We start from the raw sequence: 24,705 nt of genomic DNA on the forward strand, positions 1-24,705 counted from the left end.
AGGACCCTGTTGCAACAGATCAATAAAGATCAGGCTTACTAGCTGCTTTGCTTCTCAATATTCTTGGGTTGGCCTCTGTTAGTTTCTCCTACCAATAGGGAGCCTCAGTGGCGTAGCGTGGGGGATGCAGGGGGGGCCGGCCGCACCAGGCGCAACATCTGGGGGTTAGGGGGCGCAAATCCACGGGTTAGGGGGCGCAAATCCACAGTTTAGGGGGCGCAAATTACTTGCCTTGCCCCGGGTGCTGACAACCCACGCTACGCCACTGGGGAGCCTACGTAAGGACTCTATATGGGCTCTTGGGTACCCCATAAGGAGAAAGGGGTAGGTTTTGTTTACAACACGACTTTCTCTTGTTTCCCCTGGGTGGGATTCCTCCTGAGTGACCTGGTGTCCACAATGGTGTCAGAAGTGGGGTGAGATGCGATGGAGGAGTGAGGGGGATCCGTTGGAAAGCAGGGTTTTTGATGCACCAAGGGCCAGCCGTCAAATGCGTGAAAACCCCCGAGTGTGTGCAGAGCGCAAAAGCAAAAAAAAAAAAAAAAGACACTCAGAGTCACTCAACTCAACTCAAGTGGTTCTAGGTCACCTAAGGGATTGTCTGAACCTTTATAGCTCAGCTCAATTCCTGAGTGCCGTTGGTCATTCCCCAAGTTGGTGAGGCTCATTTGACCACAATGAGAAGCCAAGGATTCGGTGTCATCGGCGCAGCCCTGTGGAACTCTGCCACTGGAGACCTACCAGCTTTTCAACGCCTGCTGGAAACCTTTTGATTCCACCAGGTGATTACGAATAGTTCCTTCTGCGATGGTTTGCTAGTGTTTGTTTTTAATTCTTTGCCTTGCTTTTACTTTTTAAATAGTTTTTACGTTTATATAATCACAAACTGCTGTGATCTAGTTCTATGATAGAAATACAGTGGTTATCTCAGTTGTCAAACGTTCCAGAAGACCGTTCAAATTCCAAAACGTTCGACAACCGAGGCACAAAGGGAGAGTGTCAATTTCAATGGTGAAAACTAAAAAAAACACACAGCGGAAGCCGTTCGACTTCCAAGGCATGTTCAAAAACAGGAGCAGCTGCTTCCAGGTTTTCGGCATTCGGAAACCGAAATGTTCGGCTTCCCAGACGCTCGAAAACCGAGGTACCACTGAACTTTCATAAGGAAACGAATGTTGCTCTTCGGAGTTCGGTTAGCCAACAGATCCGCCTTGCAGTGATGTCGTCCAGCCTGCATTTTGCCAGCTTCTCCCAAAGATTATTATGGGGTGCTGAGTGGAAGCCACCAGGGGAGAGGAGAGGGAGTAGGAGTAGGAGTACTAGGAGTAGGAGTACTAGGAGTAATAAGCAAAGAGTAAGCAAAGAGTAACTTACGACTTCTCCCCGCTGGCCAGGGTGTCCGGGCAGACCGTCCTTCCCCGAGGGGCCCTGTGGGCAAAGAAGACAAGAGGGTCAGTGGGTGGCCGGAGGGGGGATGACCAGAGGGGGTGGGCAGAGTGTGGGGGCAGATAACCGAGAACTCACCGGAGGTCCTTTTGGCCCAGGGAATCCGTTTGGTCCTTGTGGTCCCGGTTGACCCTGCGGAAGACGCAGAAGGAGAAGGAAACATTGAGAAGCAGCTGGTGGAGGAGGAACCGCAAGGCTTCCTAAAACCATTGGGACCCCATAGGGTCATCTGGACAAACCCCCTGTAAGGGGGGGTGTTATTGGGTTTTTTATATTATGTATTTTTAGATTTTGTGATTTTATGTTGTCACCGCCCTGAGGCCCGTGGGCACAGGGCGGTATACAAGTGCGATAAATAAGAATAATTTTAAAAGCAGGAATCCTTTTTGCCCAACGTGGCTCTCAAATCCACAACCGTGAGATTAAGAGTCCCATGCTCTACCGACTAAGCAGACGGTGACGCAGGGGAAACCGACCCCTAAGTAGCAGCAGCACCCAGAGAGCGACCAGCAACACAGAACAACTGCATTGATAAAAGTTATAAATTTTAGTTGGGCAGGGTCTGCCCTTGGGAACTCCCTGACACCTGATAGCAGGCAGCTGCCTTCGCCGTGCTCAAAACCTTATACCCAGGGGCTTAGAAGGCAGTGTGAGTTTTAATATGCTTGTTTAACTTTCTCAAAGTCCTAAATTATTGCTGTTAATTTTTCTCATTGACAATTTTATTGTTCTTTCTTTTTTGCAAACCATGTGGAGGCTGCTGTTTGTTTGTTTACAGTCAAGCAGTAAATAAATGTCACAAAACAAATACATAAAATAAATAAATGTTGTGCTGGATCCGGATGCGCCATCACCACCCAGATTCCAGAGCAGCGATGCCTGAGGAAAGGCAGCTGTGACCTTTGGAACTCCCTGCTACTGGATGTTGACATGGTGTGCGCTTTTAAATTCGAACCTCGGTGCTCTCTTAATTCCCCGAGATTCTCACGGGGGGCTCCTTCCTCCTCCTCCTCCATCTTTCCTTAACCCCCCCCCGTCTTCCTTCCTGTTTACTCACCCGTTCCCCGGGGGGCCCGGCTGGTCCTTCGCTGCCCGAGGTGCCCTGCATGAGGATGAGACGAAAAGGAAGCTATTTAGAAACACAGAATGGCCCCTGCCAGCCCTGAGAGAACCCAGGAGGCCCCTGAAAAGGGAGGCTGAATCTAAACATATATAAAACACGCTGTGGAAATGCTATTCTAAAAAACGTTTTAAGATATATATTGAACTTGTGGTTAGCTCAACATCGCCATCTACTGTCACGTTTGGATAATGCACTTAAAACACACTTGAAACGTTATATTTGCAGCTGTATAGCTGAGTCCAGAGACAAAGAGCCCCATATCCCATATCCCATATCCCATAAACCAACCTTTGCTCCAGACTTCCCTGTGGCCCCTCGTGGCCCCCGCTGGCCTCGTGGCCCCTAGAAGAACAGGGGGCAAAGAGAGAGAGAGAAGTAAGTGATCCAGAGAGCCAGGGGGCAACTCATCCCAGCGCAGCCTCCCTCCCATCTGAGGGGATCCAGTTCCGCCCTCCTTACAGTCATTTCCGGGTTCAGCACATGATCGCGCATGTATCAGTGGTTCCTAAAACGGGGGTTGCCGGTATTGCAGATCCTCTTGGGTGGGGGCTCCTCCCCTCCCCTCCTCCGCTCTCCCAATTAACCTCTGTCTCTGAAAATTATTGCAGACACTCTCAGGGGAGCCTGCCCCCCTCCGCTCCCCCTTCCCCTCTCCCAATTATCCTCCGTCTCTGAAAATTATTGCAGACACTCTCAGGAGAGTCTGCCCTCCTCTGCTCCCATTTCCCCTCTCCCAATTAACCTCCATCTCCAGGCCTCACCAGTAGGAGGGAGCACACACAGAGGAAGAACCACTAGGGTCCACCATCTGCCCCCCATGATATCACCAGGGCCTCCCCCCACATCTCAGGCTTGGGCCCTGGAATTTTGGGTCTAGGGTGATCCTGACCTGGCACCCCTTCCCATGGGTGGGAAAGACAGTATGTGTGGGTCCCGCCTCCCCCCCAACTGGGTTACCAGGAAGTCAGCAGCCATTAAGATGTGGGGAGGGAACTGGGGGTGGTGAATAGGAAGGCGAAGACTGCCCCCCACCCGATTTGACCCACCCCACCTTCCTCCTTGGCTACTCACCGTGGGGCCTCTCTCGCCTCGGGGTCCCAACTTCCCGGAGATCCCCTGCAAGGAGGAACAAAGGCAGATGATCCACAGCAGGATCCCACAAACATTTAACCCCCCCGGCCCCCCACCTTCCCTCTCCCTCCCTCTAGCTGTGCGACGAATAAACACAGTTTGGCTTCAGCCTGCGAAAGGGGCTTAGTTTCCCCCCCCCAGCTGCTCCAACACCTTTTGGCAGGATCGGAACTCGGGCTTCCTTTACAACAGTCATTCACTTTTGGGGGGCCCTACGTTCCATAGACTCACCCCCAGCTCCCCTAACCCTAGAAAACGCACTGTTTAAAACAGACATCTGCACGACCACCCAAGGAAGACGCCGCCACCATAAAATTCAGAACAGTGGTGGAAGTCTTTTAGAATATTTCAACTAGGATTTATATATCGTAATGTTTGAAGTATGAATTTGGAATCATTGATTATGAAAAACATTTTTTCTCTTCATTCTTTTTCGTTTTGGTTGGTTTCTTTTATTTTTCATCTTCTTTTCTAGTCTGCATTCTGGAAAATTGCATAGGTTTTATGTATGGTTATGTATTTTTTTTTCCTTTTCATTTTTTTGGGGGTAACATCTAATAAAATTTAATAAAATTTAAAAATTTTTTAAAAAAATAAATTCAGAACAGCAGCAATCTATTCGAAACTATTTAATTTAACAAATTCGGCGTCTTTCCGAAACCGCCCACTCAAAAGAGAAGTTGCTGGGGGGTGGGCTGGGAGAGAAGGAGGTCCTTGAGGAGGAGGGGGCCACTTACCCGTCCCCCCTTTTCGCCGTTCGTCCCAGGGAAGCCAGGAAAGCCTTGAGAGCCCTGGAGAGGAGGAGGAAGAGGAGGTTAAGACAAGGTGGAAGAGGACTTTTGGCATGGACCAGCCAGGACATCGCAAGGGGTTGGACTAGATGGCATCAGGGGGTCCTTTCCAACACTACAATTCTATGAAAATTGGAGTGGGGGGCCCAGAGAGTGCAGGGGCCACGAAGGAGGCGGGAGGAGGACGGACACAACTTCTCTCCCTGCAGGGAGATGGGATGATTCCACCCCCATTATTAGGGGGGCACAGTGTTGGGTACCGGTGATGCCACAAGGGGGCCGGTACAGATCCACACAGGGAAAATTTATTTCCCCCCCTTCTTTGCAGGGGAAGGAAATGGCTCCCACGACCCTCCAAATCGTCATCCTTCGATTGCTCCGCTTTTACAGAGAATCCAGGGAATATGGCCGAATATTGCAGATATTTGGGGTTTTCCGTGTTCACAATTGATTTATGGCCGTTATTTGCTGTAGGAAACACACTGGTGAGAATATTTTTTTGGTGGGCGTGCAAGAGCAAAAGTAACTGGAGTCAATAATAATAATAATAATAATAATAATAATAATAATAATAATTTATTTGTACTACGCCCATCTGGCTGGGTTTCCCCAGCCACTCTGGGCGGCTTCCAACAAAGTTTAAAAATACACTAAAATGTCACACATTTAAAACTTCCCTGAACATTAAGGAAGTTCAAGTACCTAAATTTGGAGGAATACTGACCTTGGGTCCTTGTCGGCCGGGATACCCAGGGAGACCCGGAACACCCAGTTTCCCCTGCAAGAAAGAGAGACGTAAAAAATAAAGTGAGCAAGGAGACCTTATAGCCCCGGGGAGAAGGCCCTGAAACCCCAAAAAGGAGTAAAACCAGATAAATAATAAATAATAATAATAATAATAATAATAATAATAATAATAATAATAATATTTGTACCCCACCCATCTGATTGGGCTTCCCTGCCAGACGGCTCCCAACGAATTATAAAACCACAGTGGGACCAGTCCACCTCCACCTGCGGCTGGACTAGATGACCGCTGTGGGGCCCTCAGAACTCTACAGTTTTATCTCCACCACCCCCCAACCCAGAATCCGCACCTTCTCTCCGACAAGCCCAATGGGACCTGGGTCTCCGTGGGGCCCGGTGCGGCCCTTAGGGCCTTCGGGGCCGTCTTCGCCTCGGGATCCTGGGACGCCGACTTCGCCCTGATTGTGGGGGGAGAGAGAGAGAGAGAATGAGGCAAGAACAAGGAGCAGGGGATGGGCTGCGGGTGCAAGTGGGGAGGGGGTTTGCTCTACTTACCCGGTCCCCTTTCACGCCCATGTCGCCCTTGAAACCAGGAAATCCTTCTTCCCCCTGCAGTGAATAAAGGGGTGAGGAGTGGCGTTAAGAGGGATTCAGGACCCCCCAGACTCAGAACCCCAAAGGGACCCCAGACTCTCCCCGCCACCCCGGTTGGATGGTGTGATAGGAATTTTGAGGTCTTAGATATATGTTAAATGTTCATAAGCGTACCAACCAAGCACGTACATAGATCAGCACAGGAAGACCGACCTGGAACCATTTTTGATTCCCAAACTGAGCAAATGTTTTCTCTGCAAAGTCAAAGGAAAATGGAAAAGCCTCCCCACTGTCTTTTCCTTCACAAGTCCTGTCTTAAGGGTATGTCTGTCTGTGTATGAATAAGCTATGAGCCTGTGACCTGGCTCAGGAACTAAGTATTGATCATTACAAAAGACTGGCCAGGCTCCCCTGGGTATCCAATCAAGTGAGCATTAACAGGTAACCTGTCAGACAAGATAAACAACACACTCAGATTTCTGCTGTAGACCACCTTTTCTGTGCTGTAGGTATTATGTTTGTGGGGGGTGGTCTTAGGTTACACCCCTTCTGTGATGTAGGTATGATGTATGGATGGGTGGTCTTGAGCTCCAGGGCAGGGAATTTAACATGTCTATATAAGGCCTTGTGTGGCATTGTTGTGGGTTCTTCCTCTCTCCTGTGTGTGAGGGGAGCACCCTGTTGCAGCAGATCAATAAAGATCAGGCTTACTAGCTGCTTTGCTTCTCAAAATTCTCTGGTTGGCCTCTGTTATTTTCTCCTGCCAATAGGGAACCCACGAAAGGACTCTATATGGGCTCTTGGATACCCCATAAGGGGGAAAGGGCGGATTTATTCGTTTACAACAATGGCCACCTGCCAGCGATTCCTTTGCCGCGATTGTAGAGGGTTGGAATAGATGACACCTGGGGGCCCCTCCAACCCCTACAGTTGGGGGTTTCCGTGTTTTCTCCGTAGCTGAACAGAAATGTGGGTTTTGGCGGCTGCTGCTGCTGTCTTCTGACCCACCAGTTCCCTTCCCAACAACCCACCTTTTCGCCTTTGTGGCCGTTGAAGCCTCGAATGCCGTCCATTCCCTATGAGGAGAGAGAGGGGTTTGGGGGGAGACATTATCCCTGGCGCGTCTTATATTCCAGGTTCCTGCCTCCACCCCCCCCCCCTGCCATACCCGTCCTGTCTCTCCTACCCAACAGGTCCAGGCCCAAAACCGGGACACACGTCTCCCGAATTAACTTGTGTGACCCGCGTGCAATCATGTCCCCCACCATCCCACCACCAAAAGCACTTTTTTTGAGATAAGATTGTGGTTGCGAGATCACAGCACCCAAAATGACCACCATTCTCTCATGCAATTAAAAAAAAATTTCCCAGGACAGTTACAAGGTGTGCAACCATTCTTATTACTATTCTTTATTAGATTTGTATAAAAAGGTAAAGGTAAAGGGACCCCTGACCATTAGGTCCAGTCGTGACCGACTCTAGGGTTGCAGCGCTCATCTTGCTTTACTGGCCGAGGGAGCCGGCATACAGCTTCTGGGTCATGTGGCCAGCATGACTAAGCCACTTCTGGCGAACCAGAGCAGCACACGGAAACGCCGTTTACCTTCCCGCCGGAGTGGTACCTATTTATCTACTTGCACTTTGATGTGCTTTTGAACTGCTAGGTTGGCAGGAGCTGGGACTGAACAACAGGAGCTCACCCTATCACGGGGATTCAAACCTTCTGATCTGCAAGCCATAGGCTCTGTGGTTTAACCCACAGCGCCACCCACATCCCTTATAAGATTTGTGATACACCCACCAACTGAAGATCCCAGGGAAAATATTTGCAGAAAAATACAAATTGCTGTGTAGGAGCGGGGGGGGGGGGAGGCTCTCAATTTATTTCATTCTGACTGCATATGTCGCCAATAATAATAATAATAATAATAATAATTATTATTATTATTTATACCCCGCCTCCCCGGCCAGAGCCAAGCTCAGGCGGCTAACAACAGTAAAATTACAGTAAAAACATAATAGGAAAAAAAGACCAATTTAAAATACAGGTTCAAATGCAATTTAAAATGCAGCCTCATTTTAAAATAGCCAATAAATCAAGACCATAAGGGAAGGGAAACAGAAGGGTCACACTGAGTCCAAACCAAAGGCCAGGCAGAACAGCTCTGTCTTGCAGGCCCTGCGGAAAGATGTCAAGTCCCGCAGGACCCTAGTCTCTTGGGACAGAGCGTTCCACCAAGTCGGGGCCACTACTGAAAAGGCCCTGGCCCTAGCTGACACCAATCTAACCTCCTTGCGACTTGGGACCTCCAAAATGTTGTCATTTGTGGACCTTAAGGTCCTCCATGGGGCATACCAGGAGAGGCGGTCCCCTAGGTACATGGGTCCTGGGCCGCAGGGATGGCTTCGGGGGGTTGAGCTAGATGACCTCCAGGGACCCCTTCCAACTTCTCTAAGGCTCCCAAGGGGCCGCCTTTCTCCCCTTCTCCAAAGGGAGAGGGCAGCCCTGCGCATCGGAAGCAAAGGATGGTGGGAAATCCAGCCCTGCCAAGTCCCGCGAGCCAATCAGGAGCTTGCTTACCTTCGCCCCGCGAGGCCCCGGGTAGCCAACTGGCCCCTGAGGACCAGACGGGCCCTGGAAGGGGAGAACAGAGAGAGAGAGGAGGAGCCGGTCAGAGGAGAATCACAAGGAGGAACCCCCCCAAAAAAAAATGCCCACCGGAAGACCCTCAGGGATCAGGGCCTCTCAGCCCTGATCATTCCGCTCCTCCACCAGCATGACTTTTTAAAAAATTAGTTTTTATTAACTATTACAAGAAAATAAAAAGAAAAAATAGAAACAAAAATCAATACATAACACTGTAAATACATTTGTCTACGTATTTTCCAACATACAGACTAGAAAAGAAAAGAGACAAAAGATAAAAGGACATGAAAAAGGAAAAAAAATATTTTTCCTAATCAATAATACCAAAATTATATGTCAAACATTACAATATATAAATCCTAGTTAAAATATTCTAAAAGACTTCCACCGCATTCACCACACGTCTCTTCATTTCTAGTTTGCCTTCGGTCACTTCCTTTCCTTGAGCTCTTTCATAGTCCGTCAAATCTTTGTGTTCTCTATATTCTTCGCAAGCACAACCAAACTTTCGCATTTGAGCCCTGCTTGTGTGAATATTCACTTAAGCATTCCCATTGTTTCTGTACCGTAGTTTTGGATTTGTGTCTTATTAAATCCATCAATTTACCAGCGCGACTTTTAAGAGCTTCAGGGCAGGCTGAAATTCAACATGTGCTGGCTGCTCCCCTTCTCCATGCCAGTCAAAGCTGGGTTTCTGCCTGTGTTGGCTAAGAGGTGGGATGGGGAAATGACCGACCCTGCTGCCCTCCGCCCCTCGACACCCCCGTTTTCCTGGCACATCTCTGGAGTTCAGGCAAGGCGGAAATACCAAGCTGCTCAGGATACAACCCTCTCCTTCCCTGCTGTGTGTCTGTGAGGGTCCCTACAAGAGAGGCCTTTGCAAAGTGTGTGTGAACCTGAGTTTCGTAAGGGCCTAAGAACCTAACTGTCTAGTCCAGAAGCCAACCAGATGCCTGTGGGGAAATGGCAAGCAGGATTCGAACGTGATTCTGGATTCTGGATTCAAGCAACTGGCATTCCAGCTAGTAGCCATTGGGAGCCCTCTCCTCCTCCGTGAATTTGCCTAACCTTGTTTTCAGGCTGTCTAGGTTGGCGGCTGTCAATCACCGCCTCCAGTGGGAGGGAATTCCACAGGTTATCGGTGTGCTTTGTATGCGTGAGACTGCACTGCCTCCTGCTGGATGGAAAAGGAGGCGCTGCTCTCTGTGTCGAGTCCTCCTGCCACCTAGTGTCTGGAAAGGGCATAGCAGGAGTGCAAAAATAAAAGAATCTTTTTTTGATGTACTTTGCTCTTCCTGGGATATTGTTTCACTTCTGGTCTGGAAACTGAGCTGCCTGCCTGCCCTGAAAAGGCTTGTTCTCCCTCTTGAAGACCCATCACTGTCAGAAGAGACCCACACGGTGTCAGTGGCTCAGAGAAACAGTTTCCCACGCCTGGTGATCTGCCACCTACGGCCGTTCGTGAGTGGGGAGAGCCTCATGGCGCCACTCCATACTTCCCCCATCACCCCCCTGGTTAGACTGCTGCCACGTGCTGGGCGTGGGGCTGCCCCTTCTCACCTGGTTTCCTTTGGTGCCTGGGTGCCCCTCTTTGCCAGGGTGGCCCTAAGAGAAAGGGATGAAAGGAAGGAGGGAGAGAGCAAGAAGGAGTTGAGTTAATAATCCACGGGACTTGGATCGCTGCCTCCTTTTTGAATCCCACTATTTGGGGAGAGGGCAAATCTCCATGCCAGTCTGCCAGGGCCTTCTTTGCCAGGGGAAAGCCATTTGAGGACATGGGAGTTCAGCTGGAAAATGCCAGGAGAAGGGACAAAGGATATGGCCTCAGCTCACTTCCTGCCTAATATGACTAGCAGGCTATGTAAAGTGTGTGGGGGGGAATGATTACGATTATTGTATCATTATGCTCTGTATTATTATGCTCTGTATTGTGTTTTTATTATTGTACTGCATAAATTATGTCCTTAATGTTGTACACCACCCTGGGATAAAGGGTGCTACTGTATATAAATTGAAATTAATTATTACTACTACCACTACTACTACTACTACTACTACTGACCATAGTTCACTTCCTGTCTAATATGCCCACCACATCAACTCACTTCCTGTCTAATATGGCTGCCACATCAACTCACTTCCTGTTTAACAAGGCCACCACATCAACTCACTTCCTGTCTAATATGGCTGCCACATCAACTCACTTCCTGTTTAACAAGGCCACCACATCAACTCACTTCCTGTCTAATATGGCTGCCTTCCTGTTTAACATGGCCACCAGGGAATGCAAAGAGCGCACTTCCTGTTTTAAACTGCCCCATGTGGGACCCGAAAGTGTCCGTCATGCCAACATTTCACAGTTTACCCTGTGGGAAGCTGATCTGTGACACTTTGTGGTGTCAACATGACCAGGACAGAAGGACCACCCTTTGGGGGGATCTCAGGGACCCTATGGACGTCTGCTCTTTTTTGCAAGGGCCCCAAACCGCTTGCCTTGCTGGTAGGCCAGCCACGAAACTGCTGCAGCATGGTTGCATGGTTGTGACCATGGGTGGGTGAAGGTGTTGGTGCGGGGACTGGCGTCCAGCATGGCAACTCAGAAAACCACTATAATCCTGTCAATATTGTCCTCCCCTTGACAGAAACAGTGGCTTCTCAGCATTCTCTTTTCAGTGGGGACCCCAAGAAGGGTAGAGGACACGGCCACCAGCCACTTCCTGTTAAACATGGCTCCCGTCTTTGTTGGGGGGGGCCACTGAGTCAAGGGAGGTCTGAGGCAGTGGTGAGGGGCAGGTACTTACAGGCGGGCCGTCGGAACCAGGCATCCCCGGAAGTCCAGGTTTCCCTCTGGGGCCCTGAAGGAGAAAATCCCATGAGCCCAAGAATGGTCACCCCAACCCTAAAACCCAACCCAACCCAACCCTAAAACCCATTCTATTCCAACCCAACCCTAAAGCCCAACCCTAAAACCCATTCCATTCTAATCCAACCCTAAAACCCAACCCAAAAACCCATTCCATTCTAATCCAACCCTAAAACCCAACCCTAAAACCCATTCCATTCTAATCCAACCCTAAAACCCAACCCTAAAACCCAACCCTAAAACCCAACCCATTCCAACGCAACCCTAAAACCCATCCCAACCCTAAAACCCAGCCCTACCCAACCTAACCCAGTGGCCCCCCCTCCCTGCTTTGGGCTTCGGCGCGGTTGCCCCTCTTGGTCACCAAGCCAGGGGTCCCTCCCAGCTCACCTTCTCCCCGTGAGGTCCCATTGCACCTTGAGGTCCCGGCAATCCCTGAGAAGAAGGAGAAAGAGGAGAATGTCGGGTGAAGGGGGTCCTTCCAACCCACTTCCTGGAGCCGCCCTCCTGAGGCCCCCACCCGAGGACAAAAACGTCCACCCTCCCAGATCTCTCTGGCGGCCCTTCGCACCCTGCCTCGGTCGGGGTCGTTCCTTTGGGACCAGAAGGTCAGGAGAACCTGCGGGATAGGGCCCAAGGGGGTCTCATCCTGCTCTTACAGTTGTCGGCCGGAGGCCTCCTCTAGAGACGTTTCAGGAGACGTTCAAAAAGGCCCCACACCAAACCCTGGAAGAATTTCTATTTCCCGGGCAAATTCTCCCAATTTGATGTATTTTTGTCTTCTTTTCCACGTGAAGCAAAGAGAATCGGCCCGTTTTCAGAGAAGCAGGCAAGCTGCAGCTTCGAAGGAGCACTTCTTGGAAGTGGTCCGTTCTTGAATAGAGAGATAAGCTTGCAAATGTTGCTTCCCTCTACTTTTTGAACCCACAAAAACACTCCACAGATGGGGAGCGGATGGAGCCAGTCCCTCTGCCATCTCCCAGCTCCAAAAATCCATTTAGTAGAGGACGTATCTGATATTAAACGGACGAGAGCAGATCTTAGCCAAAAGGCTGATCCAAACACAGGAATCATAGCGTTGGAAGGGACCCCAAGGTCATCTAGTCCAACCCCCTAAAACGCAGAAATCTATCTAGCAGCGTTTGGCGTTGGCTTCTCCCAACCTGAGGCCCTGGACTGCAATTCCCACCATTCGCTACACCCTGTGGGGCTGATGGGAATCGTAGTCTGAAAACGTCTGGAGGGCACCAGGTTGAGGAACGGTGGCTGGAGCTTCTCCTTAAAGAGAGGCATCTGGAGAGGAAAGGGGCCTCTGAGCCAGTCCTGATGGCCGCCGTACGGAACCTCCCCATTCAGGGGCAGTCTATCTCCCCATTCCAGCCGTCCTGCGGACTTCATGCCGTGGGGGTGAGTGGGAAGGAGGATGTTGGGGACTCATCCAGCGGGGGTCCTCTGACGGGTTCACTCACCTGCGTCCCTGGAGTCCCCTGCTGGCCAGGGGGTCCCGGCTCTCCTTGAGGTCCCTGGTCAAAAACAAGAGATTCAGAGTCAGTCTGAAACTGGGGAGAATCATGGCCTAGGACCCTCGTACCAACGGGACCACCTCTCCTGGTATGTCCCACAGAAGATCTTACGGTCTTCAAACAAAAACATCTTGGAGATCCAAGGCCACAAGGAGGTTAGGTTGGCCTCGACCAGAAGCAGGGCCTTTTCAGTTGTGGCCCCGATCTGGTGGCACGCTCTGTCACAAGAGACCAGGGCCCTGCGGGACTTGACATATTTCCACAGGACCTTTGGCAAAGGCACAGTCTGACCCCCTCCTTCTGTAATCCTCACAGAACTCTAGCCCAATGGTTGCCATTAATTTGATTCTGAATTGATTTTAAAATTAATTGATTTTAGAATGTATTTTAATTAATTGATTGTGTTTTTATGGAAACTGTGTTACTTTTATTGTTGTTAGCTGCTCTGAGCCCGGCTTCGGCTGGGGAGGGCAGGATATAAATAAAATTTTATTATTTATTTATTTATTATGGGGTGGGGGGCAGGCATGGGGCCCCTCATTGAGCCCCCTCAATGTACAGAAGAGGCAATGCAGAAATCACAGCATCTCCATCTTCCCTGCAGAACAGCTTCAAAAGGGGCAAGAGAGCAATTATCCCCAGCCACTTTCCTCCACGGAAGCATACACTCTGTATTCTTAACGCTCTCTTCATTTCCCAAAACTTACAGACCGCTTGACTGTATTTAAAAAACAACAACCACCCAAAACAGATTTCAATAAGAGAAAACCATACAATCAAGAGAAATCTACAACCCTGCTTTAAAACACACAGAAAGTTAAACTACTAAAGCAAGGTAAAATTCACATCAAATTTTTTTTAAGCAACTATCAAAACAGGGATGTTTTTAGCAGGCGCTCAAGAGCGGACAGCCTCTTGGGATCAAGAGGCAGGGAGTTCCAAAAAGTGTAGATGCCACCACAGCCAAATATTGAATTCTTACAAACGCAGAAAGTGTCTTGTGTGGCACCTTGTAGTCGATCGAATAGGTCCGGGGGGGGAAAGGCGATCTCGTGGGATCACCTGCTCCCCATTTTGTCCTCGCAACAGCCTTGGGATGAGAGACCGTGAGTGGCCCGAGGTCACAGGGCAAAGCTCCTTGTCTGAGTGGCGTTTTGAGTCCTGGATTCCAGTGCCTCATGGTGGGTGCTGACCTTTAAAGCCCTAAATGGCCTCGGTCCAGTATACCTGAAGGAGCGTCTCCACCCCAATCGTTCAGCCCAGACACTGAGGTCCAGCGCCGAGGGCCTTCTGGCGGTTACCTCACTGCGAGAAGCCAAGTTACAGGGAACCAGGCAGAGGGCCTTCTCGGTGGTGGCGCCCTGTGGAATGCCCTCCCACCAGATGTCAAAGAGAAGAGCAACTACCAGACTTTTAGATGACATCTGAAGGCAGCCCTGTTTAGGGAAGCTTTTTAATGTTTAACAGGTTATTGTATTTTAATATTTTGTTGGAAGCTGCCCAGAGTGGTTGGGGAGCCCAGCAAGACAGGCGGGGTATAAATAATAATTATTTTTATTACTCACCAGGTTCCCCTTGGGCCCGTGGGGTCCATCCATGCCACGCACACCCTGTCAGGAGAACAGGCAGAGACACAAGAGGCGGTTAGCAATGAGGGGCTGGGGGTGCAGCTCAGTGGGGCAGGGAAACCCCCTCCCCAGCACTTACCGGAGGGCCTGGGATCCCTGGGGGTCCTTTGGGGCCAAGCAGACCTCGGGGTCCCTGAGGAAAAGGAGAGAGAAATGGTCAGGCACTCACCTTCAGGGGGCTGGATCACAGAACTGTCAAGTTGGAAGGGACCCCTAGAGTCATCCAGTCCAGCCCTCTGCTTGGCAAGCATCTGCCGCATCACACTGCTGGCCCATGTTTTTAATGCTCAATGTTTTACAGTGGATGCTTGGGTTGTGAACGTGATCCGTGCGGGATGCACGTTCGCAACCCGCAGCGGCGTGTCTGTGCATGCGGGGGTTGCAATTCGGCGCTTCTGCCCATGCACGACTGCCGAAACCTGGAAGTAACCCGTTCCGGTACTTCCAGGTTTCGGCGGTCTGCAACCCGAAAAAACGCAACCTGAAGCACCTGTAACCTGAGGTATGACTGTACAGTGGTACCTCGGGTTAAGTACTTAATTCATTCCAGAGGTCCGTTCTTAACCTGAAACTGTTCTTAACCTGAAGCACCACTTTAGATAATGGGGCCTCCTGCTGCCGCCGCACCACCGGAGCACGATTTCTGTTCTCATCCTGAAGCAAAGTTCTTAACCTGAAGCACTATTTCTGGGTTAGCAGAGTGTGTAACCTGAAGCATATGTAACCCGAGAGTCCACTGTATTGTGTTTTTATGTCTGTCGGAAGCCACCCACAGTGACTGGGGCAAGGCAGTCAAATGAGTGGGGTACAAATATTAATGTTGTTGTTGTTTTCTCCCCTGGACTGGAAATGGGGCTTGGTCTGGATTAAAAAACTGCAGTAGTAGTAGTAGTAGTAAGAAGAAGGAGGAGGAGGAGGAGGAGGAGGAGGACACAGTCCACTGTACGGTGTCAAAACACAGCAGCTACGAACCACCTGGATGTAATGTCCAGAAATTTGACAATACAGTGGACGCTGAGGTTGTGAACGTGATCTGCGCAGGTTGAGCTTCAGCACTTCTGCACATGCGCAAGGCGTACTTTTGCGCATGCACGAGCGACAAAACCTGGAAGTAAACTGTTCCGGTACTTCCGGGTTTTGGCAGTCCGTAATCCAAAAAAACGCAACCTGAAGCATCTGTAACCCGAGGTATGACTGTACTTGAAATAATAATAATAATAATAGCCACCTTTATTTTAAGGGTGGGTGGGGTTTCCGGGGAAGAGGGAGGGGCTTAAGGCCTTGTTGGCAGGAAGCCAATGTGGCTACGATCCAGCGGTCAGGAGGAATGTGCCACTTCGGACAGGAGCTGAGGACTCGCCACCTGCTTTCCCCTTGTCACCCTCGTCCGTTACTTGGGAGGACGAGGCCCCCGCCATTGGGATACGCCAATGGGGGCCCCAGACTTGGCCAGGCCCCAAGATCCCTTGCAGGAACGGGACCATACGCACCGGTTCTCCAGGAAGTCCGCGTTGGCCGACCTCTCCGTCGTCTCCCTGCATGGGGGGGGGGAGGGAGACAGAGTCACAAAGGAGCTCAGGGAACAACAGGGTCTCTGTGCATGTGCAGAATTCATCTCAGGGAACGCTGCCTCCACCCTCCACCAAAAAACATTCCTGTGTATGCGTAAAGGCTCTCAACACCCCCCCAACAGTGGTTGCGTCAGAGAATCTCAACTCCTGCTGTTTTTGAAGGGGCAGGTCGCTAGTCCTCAAGGTTGAAAAATAATGCATATACTTGGTTTTTAATGTCTGATGTTTTTAATGCTTTCCTATTGGTTGAAAGCCACAATTATCATTATCATCACCATTTTGGAACATGGAAAGAGCCTATCCTTGACAAACTGATAACACCGAGAGTATTTACTTGGACTTTTTCATTTCAACCCAGGTACAACTGGACTTGTTCTGGTTTTCTTTCTCACCTGTTGATCTTTGCCTGGGGTTACAACGGTTCTCTCTGTTATAGATACGTTATAAAAGGGTTTTTAATATATAAAAAAATGCAAAGAGATAAGGTCAAAGGGCCTGCGTAAGTCAGCATCTTGTCCTCACAGTGCCTGCGGGAAATTGGCAATCAGGATTCGAACCCCTCTCCCTTCCTGTGGTTGCCAGCAGCTGGGATTCAGAAGCCTGGCTGCCTCCAGCCATGAACAGCCCTTTCCCCCTCCAGGAATTTCTCTCATCCCCTTGTAAAGCCACCCAATGTGGCGGCCATCATGGGGGAGGGAGTTCCGTAGGTTAACCTGTGTGAATATGGACTTTTGAAATCCATCCTCAACAACGAGGAGAAGCAGGACTAAGATGTGGAGATATCCTTCAGAGATCCAGACCGTGGGGAGCGCCGAAAAATTAATAATTATAATTTGGACTATAATTTGATTTTTTATTTTAATTGGAGTATTATGATTGGATATATTAATTGGATGTTTTTTATTGGAAAATCAACAAAAATGATTTTTTTAAAAAAGAACTCCATCCTGAATCTTCTCACATTCCGCTTCCCCAGACATCCACCGGTTCGAGTCTTATGAGAGAGGAAAAAGAACTTCCTCCCTTCCATGCACAATTTCGTAAATTTCTACTACACCTCCTCCTCTTCTGGGCTTTTTCTCCAAGCTGAGAAGCCCCAGACTTGGCAACCTCGCAGGGGTCTTGCTCCCTGCCTCCTAGAATGTTTCTGCCTTTTTCTACGCCCCCTTGATGGACAGACCTCTGTCAGATCAAACCCCACTGTATGCTCCCTGCACCCCAAATCCCCCTCTCTTTGCACCCGTGGCCAGTACTCACCCTCTCGCCATCTTCCCCGGGGGGCCCAGGAACACCCTGAGATCCGGAGTCACCCTAGTATGGAGTGAGAGAGAGACACACTGATCAGAAGAGACACAGAAGAGCGGACCCCCCTGCATGAGGCCCCGCCTCCTTCACCCAAGGGATTCTGGGAACCGTAGTTTCCCAGAAGAAAGAACTATCCCAAGAGTTAGGAATTGAAATTCATAAAAAAGTTAAGTACTTAAAAATATGGTTAACAACAAGAAACATAAATATATAAAAAGATAATTATGAGAAAATATGAAATGAAATTAAAAGAAATCTAGAAATCTGGGGAAGGATGAATCTTTCCATGTTAGGGGAAATTGCAGCAATAAAGATGAGTGCTTTGCCAAAGATACTATTTCTATTTCAGGTGATCCCAGTGATAAATAACAATATATCCTTCAAAAAATGGCAAAAAGATATTTCAAAATTTTATCTGGAATGGGAAAAGACCAAGGATAAAACATAAGATACTAACAGACTTAAGAGACAGAGGAGGCTTTTCCCTCCCAGATTTGAAATTGTGTTTTGAAGCAGCATGTCTTGTTTGGATAAGGGATTGGATAAAATTAGAAAAAGAAGAAGATTTAGAATTAGAAGGACATGACAATAGATTTGCCTGGCACTGATATTTATGGTATGGGAAAGGGAAAATAGATATAATACATATAATCATATAATAAGAAAGTCATTAATAAGAGTCTAGGAAAAATATAAAGTTCTGTTAGAGCGGAAAACACCATGGTGGTTGTCACTGAAGCATTTTCACTTAAGTCAACCAAAAAAGTAAGGTGGTTGAAGAAGAAGGTAAACTCAAATTAAGAGAGTATGATGAGGTGAAAGACTATTTACAAAGTTGGTTACACCATAGGCAATTAAATGAAATTTTTAAGGAAGACAATAAAAATGGGTTTACTTATACAATCGCTAGATTTCAAAAATAAATAGCGGAAGAGAATGTTAAAGCATATAGTATTTTATTAGAGTGGGAAACCAAGGATGAAGAGGGTACACAACATCCAACTTGAAAGTTGGAAAAAATTACGGAAAGTTGATATAAAATTCACAGATTGCATACTATTAAGAGAGAATTACATGAAAATGATGTATAGATGGTATATCACACCAGTGAAAATGGCAAAGATGTTTAGGAAAGAAAAGAACAGATGTTGGAGATGTAAGGAAAAGGAAGGAACATTGTGTCATATGTGGCGGGAATGCAGATGCATTAAAAATATTGGGAAATGATATACAATGAATTGAAAAAAATGTTTAAAATGAATTTTGCCAAACACCCTGAAGCCTTTTTGTTAGGTATTTCAAATCAAGAGCTACCAAAAGAAAAATGGACATTATTTATGTATGCTACAACAGTGGCAAAAATCTTGATTGCACAATATTGGAAGATGGAAGAAATACCATCAAAGGAACAATGGCAAGAAAAGCTGAGGAACTCTGCAGAATTGGCAAACTACGAGAGAAGGACAAAAAGGACTTCAAAAGAGTCTGGGAACCATTTACAGTCTATTTGCAGAAACAACAGAATGGACTGGATTCACTGGCAGGATTTGAATAAACTTCCACAACTTCATTTGAGTAACAGATATTTTAGAGAAATAATAAGGGGTTTTATTTTTGTGCAGAAAAACAGGATACAATAAATAAAACTAAATAACTCAGCAGGGGGGGGTTGAGGGAAGTCCAGGGGTACAATAATTGTAAATAACACGATGAATGAGATTTGCATCATTAATTGTTATAAAATTTAAAAAATATTTTAAAAAATATTATTCAAAAAATGAATTAGTTTATGTAGTTATTTTTTTTTAAATCAAGGTGGTTTACGGCAACGGAAACATAAAAAAAAATTAACCCCTCTGGATGGAGGATTCTGCGTATTATCGAATGCATGCACAGAATTGATGGAATAGAAAAGCTTTTAGCAGGAGTTTCAGAGTTCGCACGGAGGGCTCTTGCTGAATCTCCAGTGGCAGGGAGTTCCACAGGACTCCCTTGGAGCAAAGCCACTGCAGATGCAAAAGGGGTATTCCAAGAGTTAGAATCACAGCGGCAAGAGTATTGTTAGCCCAGAAATGGAAGCAGGAAGAAATTCCGACGAAAAAAGAACGGCAGACGAAAATAATGGACTATGCAGAACTGGACAAAATGACAGGAAGGATTCAAAACCTGCGGTACCAGAGATTCACCGAAGATTGGAAGAAGTATACAAACTATTTGGAGAGCAAATGTAACCAACAAATTACGCTAGTAGGACTACAAGAAGTTTTGTAGGGAGAAATATACGAAGTGCTACAAAGTAGATAAAGAATAAAATATGGGTTATGAGTTTCAAATGTAACAGGGAAAATAAACGTATACTAAGAGATTAGATTGGAAAATTTTCAGACAGGACTGGTGGAAGTAAAAAAAATGGAAGAAGATGTAAAAAGATGTTTAATTACTGTTGAAAATGGTATGTTAAAGAGAGAGAGAGAGAGAGAGAGAGAGAGAGAGAGAGAGAGAGAGAGAGTGTTAGAATCAGAGCATGGTGGTGTTGCAAGGGACCACCAGAGGTCATGAAGCCCACCCTCCTGCAGTGAGCAATTTGGGAGGGGCTGCCGACCCCCAACTCACAGGCTCCCCCATTTCACTTACCCGATGTCCTTTCTCCCCTGGGAGGCCTGGAAGCCCATCAAACCCGCGGTCGCCCTGCAGGGAGAGAAAAGGGAAAGGTGACCCCCCTTCTCACCAGGTCAGGATGGCAAATCCCGAGGGGACGGCGCTAGTCCTCATGAAACCACATTCCCTACAGGCCCATTCTCTAGAATGGCAGAACTGTCGGGTTGGAAGGGACCCCAGCGGTCATCTAGCCCAACCCACTGCGACGCCCAGAGGGTCGCCTTACCTTGATGCCCGTTTCCCCGGGCATCCCCCGGGCACCGTCCGCTCCAGCACGACCCTGTGGGAGGGAGGGAGAGAGAGGCAGGTTGATGGAGGGAGAGAAATCTCATAGCCCCCCCTTACAAAGGGGCCCATGGAGCCCAGCACCCTGGCCTCACAGCAGCCAAAGAACCCAAATAATCTAGATGATAATAATAATAATAATACAATTTTATTTATACCCCACCCTTCCTGGTTCAGGAAACTGGGCTCAGGGCGGCTGACAACAAATTTAAAACACTTAATTGATGCTACAAAAAAACCCAGCATAAAATACAGTCTAAAGAGTAAATAACAATAAAATAATCAAAATTCAATTTAAGGGGGAAATCCATCCACTACCAGGGCTAGCTGGCTAAATTAGTCCTATTTGGGCCAGCGAAGAGACCAGGGGAGAAGGAGCTGTGGGATCCCAGAGTGGGCAATCTCCACAAAACGGGGAGAGGGAGGGAAGGAAGGGGAATAGAAGATCAGGCCAGGTACAAATTGAAAGCCAGGCGGAATAGCTCTGTCTTACAGGCCCTGTGGAAGGAGGTTAAATCCTGCAGGGCCCTGGTCTCATGAGGAAGAGCATTCCTCCAGGTCGGGGCCATCACTGAGAAGGTCCTGGCCCTGGTGGAGGATAGTCCTTAGGGCTCGGGACCTCTAAACTATGGTTGTTCATGGACCTTAAGGTCCTCCGTGGGGCAGACCAGGAGAGGCAGTCCTGTAAGTACGAGGGCCCTAAGCCATAAAGGGCTTTAAAGGTCAAGACCAGCACCTTGAACCTGACCCCGTACTCCACCGGGAGCCAATGCAGCTGGAAAAGCACTGGGTGAATATGCTCCCATGGCAGAGACCCCGTGAGGAGCCTCGCTGCAGCATTCTGTACCCGCTGGAGTTTCTGGGTCAGTCTCAAGGGCAGCCCCGCGTAGAGCGAATGACAGTAGTCAAGCCTGGAGGTGACCGTCGCATGGATCACTGTGGCCAGGGCGGGGCGGGAAAGGGAAGGGACCAACTGCTTGATGCGGCGAAGGTGGAAAAATGTCACTTTGGCTGTTGCTGTAACTTGCGCCTCCATGGAAAGGGAGGCGTCAAGGATTACACCCAAACTCTTAACAGAAGGCAATAGCACTAATAGACTATCTCTGACGCTGGAGGCTCCATCAGAACATGAGAAGGCCAAGGGCCCGTCTAGTCCAGTATCCTGTTCTCACAGTGGCCAACCAGATTCCTGTGGGAAACCCACCAGCAGGATTCGAACCAGGAGCCCTCTCCTCTCCTGCCGTTTTCCAGAAACTGGGATTCAGAAGCATTCGACTGCCTCCAACCGCGATGGCAAAGCACAGCCACGGCGGCTCGGTCCTTCATTAACTTGCCTAGCCCTCTTTTAAATCCATTCATGTTGGTGGCCGCCATCAATGCCCCTTGTGGCAGAGAGTTCCACAGTTTCCACTGCACGAAGGAGTCCTTCCGTTTAATCCGCCCCAAATCTTCCAAAATGTCACCCCCTCCAAGGCTCGCCCCGCCTAACTTTCAAGCAAATCACTATTGTTGTTTTTACTTTTATTCCATGACTACCAGGACCGTAGGATCGCCATGCAGGAACGGGACCCTGAGGCTCATCTAGACCAACCCCACCACAACACAGGGGTTGCAGAGGAGGCGAAAAATGGCAACCTGCCTCCGTTTTTTAAAAAAATAAAAAATAAACATCAGAAACAGAAACTTACTCGGCGTCCGGGCTTCCCTGGGGGTCCAGTCAGCCCCTGTGGACCTCGAGGACCCTAAGTGGAGAAAGAGAGAGTCATATTAGGGTGCCCCGTCTTGTCCCCAAAGATTGGGGGGGGAGAGGAGAGAGGAAACCCTGGGACTTCATGAAAGAGGGGTGGGGAATTGGGTAGGGGTCCCCCCCGCCAGCTGTCTGTTGCATTTGAGGTCTGCAGTAGCCACTAGATTTTTTTGGGGGGAAAGGAATCTGAGCTGGGGGGGCAGCAGCCAAATGACCCCAAGAACATGGAGATGGCGGCAGTTTGGTACTCTCTGCTGGTTTGGGGAATATCCCACCCCCTCCAACATTTCTCCCATGGAAACAGGGGCATCCTAAGGAAAAGTGGGAGATTTTGGGGTCAAATCAGAAATCGGGACTGTCCCTGGGAAATAAAGTCACTTGGGGGGTCGGATATGCCTTGCTGCAAGGATGCGACTTGGACCCGGGAACAAATCAGCTAAAGTCCAGCTCATACGCAGGTCCTCTGGGGTGGTGTGCAATGGGCCTGTGTGAGCCAGAAAACCATAGAGTTGGGCTCCCCAAGGATCCTCTAGTCTGACCCCGTGCAATGCAGGAATCTCAGCTCAAGCAGGTCCAATAAAATATCGTGCTTGGGATGTTCAGCTCATGTTTTAGTTGTTTTCTAAATGCTTTTGCAATTGTTTTACTGACGATTTCCTCGCCATCTTGCACGATTCACACTGAGCTTGCGATGTTCTGATGCGCTGCTGTTCTGTCTCATTTGCCAGCCGCTTTGAACAGAAGGAGGTCAGACGACGCAGTTGTGCTAAAGGGGGGTTTGGGGGCGCAGGGGGGAGAGACTGGGGCGCTGGCAGGGGGCTCCCAGCTCAGGCTGGGAAGCCAGCTTACCTGAGGACCAAAGTCTCCGTGCTCTCCCTTCACACCGTTGCTGCCAGGTTGACCCTGGAAGACAGGAAAGAAAAAAGACATTCTTAGCTCTGAAGGGCTGCGCATTTCATCTGGCTTGGTACGGCGATTATTTATCCATTTGGGCTGCCCTTGGGGAGATAAAGCAACTAACAAATTCAAATTGGCTGTGTTTGTATCCCAGCTTTTCCTCCGAAGAGATTGAGGTGGCGGACTCTGCGTCAGAGGTTTCCAAACTGTGTGTCTTGACACACTAGTGTTTCGGCTGCAGTGTGTCGGTGAGTCGTGCGAATCCTCCCAGGGCTGGAAATAGGTTAGTTTAACCTCCGGTTTGCTAGTAAAACTGAATTACTGTGTTGTGAAATGATGTGAAACTGAATTACTGTGTCGTGAAATGATGCAAAACCGAATTATTGTGCCATGAAATGATGCGAAACTGAATTACTGTGTCGCGAAATGATGCAAACCGAATTACTATGTCGCAAAGTGATGGAAAACCGAATCACTGTGCCGCGAAATGATGCAAAACTGAATTACTGTGTCGTGAAATGACGCAAAACCGAATTATTGTGTCACAAAATGATGCGAAACTGAATCACTGTGTCGTGAAATGATGCAAAACCGAATTATTGTGCCATGAAATGATGCGAAACTGAATTACTGTGTCGCGAAATGATGCAAACCGAATTACTATGTCGCAAAGTGATGGAAAACCGAATCACTGTGCCGCGAAATGATGCAAAACTGAATTACTGTGTCACGAAATGATGCGTGTCACCAACATGAAGCTTGGAAAGCTCTGCTCTGTGTAGCCCATCGTCTGGTAACTTCCAGACTGGAGGTATAGAACTCTAGGATTGTAGACTTTGAAGGTACGCCCAAGGGTCATCTAGCTCAACCCCCTCCAAGGCAGGAAACTCAACTAGAGCACCCATGACAGATGGCCGTCCAACCTCTGCTTAAAAGCATCCAAGGAAGGAGAGTCCACCGCCTCCTGAGGGAGACCGTTCCACTCTCACACAGCTCTTCCTGTCAGAAGGTTCTTCTGGTGTTTAGTCAGAATCTCCTTTCTGGTAACTTGAAGCCATGGGTTCGAGTCCTACCCTCTGCAGCAAGAAAAAACAAGCATGCTCTCTCTTCCATGTGACAGCCCTTCAGATATTTGAAGATGGCTCTCCTATCTCCTCTCAGTCTCCTCTTTCCCAGGCTAAACATAACCAGCTCCTTCAACCGTTCCTCATCAGGCTCGGTTTCTAGACCCTTGATCATCTTGGTCGCCCTCCTCTGCACATGTTCTAGCTTGTCAACATCCTTCTTAAATTGTGGCGCCCAGAACTGGACACAATAGTCCAGGTGGGGCCTGACCAAGGCAAAAGAGAGTGAGACTATGACTTCCGCGGGTGGCACTGTGTTTTAAACCACAGAGTCTAGGGCTTGCCAATCAGAAGGTTGGTGGTTCGAATCCCCATGACGGGGTGAGCTCCCGTTGCTCGGTCCCAGCTCCTGCCAACCTAGCAGTTCAAAAGCACGAAGTGCAAGTAGATAAATAGGTACCTTCTCTGGCGGGAAGGTAAACAGCGTTTCCATGCGCTGCTCTGGTTCGCCAGAAGCGGCTCAGTCATGCTGGCCACATGACCCGGAAGCTGTATGCCGGCTCCTTCGGCCAATAAAGCGAGATGAGCGCTGCAACCCCAGAGTCGGCCACGACTGGACCTAACGGTCAGGGGTCCCTTTACCCTTTACCTTATGACTTCCCTTGACCTGGACACTAGGCCTCTG

General features: G+C 48.7%; 1 protein-coding gene across 1 annotated transcript in view; it reads right to left on the minus strand.

The window, feature by feature from the left end:
• COL11A2 (collagen type XI alpha 2 chain) overlaps positions 1–24,705 on the minus strand; it is a 96,606-nt gene that overhangs the window by 34,794 nt on the left and 37,107 nt on the right. Inside the window, exons 15-37 of the mRNA XM_081901297.1 lie at positions 22,909–22,962; positions 22,001–22,054; positions 20,254–20,307; positions 20,004–20,057; positions 17,322–17,375; positions 15,984–16,028; positions 14,573–14,626; positions 14,431–14,475; positions 12,812–12,865; positions 11,733–11,777; positions 11,281–11,334; positions 10,040–10,084; positions 8,414–8,467; positions 6,864–6,908; positions 5,794–5,847; positions 5,589–5,696; positions 5,216–5,269; positions 4,438–4,491; positions 3,641–3,685; positions 2,858–2,911; positions 2,504–2,548; positions 1,525–1,578; positions 1,375–1,428 (exon numbers count right to left, since the gene is read on the minus strand). Of these exons, the coding sequence (XP_081757423.1) occupies positions 1,375–1,428; positions 1,525–1,578; positions 2,504–2,548; positions 2,858–2,911; positions 3,641–3,685; positions 4,438–4,491; positions 5,216–5,269; positions 5,589–5,696; positions 5,794–5,847; positions 6,864–6,908; positions 8,414–8,467; positions 10,040–10,084; positions 11,281–11,334; positions 11,733–11,777; positions 12,812–12,865; positions 14,431–14,475; positions 14,573–14,626; positions 15,984–16,028; positions 17,322–17,375; positions 20,004–20,057; positions 20,254–20,307; positions 22,001–22,054; positions 22,909–22,962 (1,233 nt within the window). The remainder of the gene's footprint in view (positions 1–1,374; positions 1,429–1,524; positions 1,579–2,503; positions 2,549–2,857; positions 2,912–3,640; positions 3,686–4,437; positions 4,492–5,215; positions 5,270–5,588; positions 5,697–5,793; positions 5,848–6,863; positions 6,909–8,413; positions 8,468–10,039; positions 10,085–11,280; positions 11,335–11,732; positions 11,778–12,811; positions 12,866–14,430; positions 14,476–14,572; positions 14,627–15,983; positions 16,029–17,321; positions 17,376–20,003; positions 20,058–20,253; positions 20,308–22,000; positions 22,055–22,908; positions 22,963–24,705) is intronic.

The sequence above is a fragment of the Podarcis melisellensis genome, assembly GCF_964234715.1.
Source record: "Podarcis melisellensis genome assembly, chromosome: 2".
Taxonomy (NCBI): Eukaryota; Metazoa; Chordata; class Lepidosauria; order Squamata; family Lacertidae; genus Podarcis; species Podarcis melisellensis.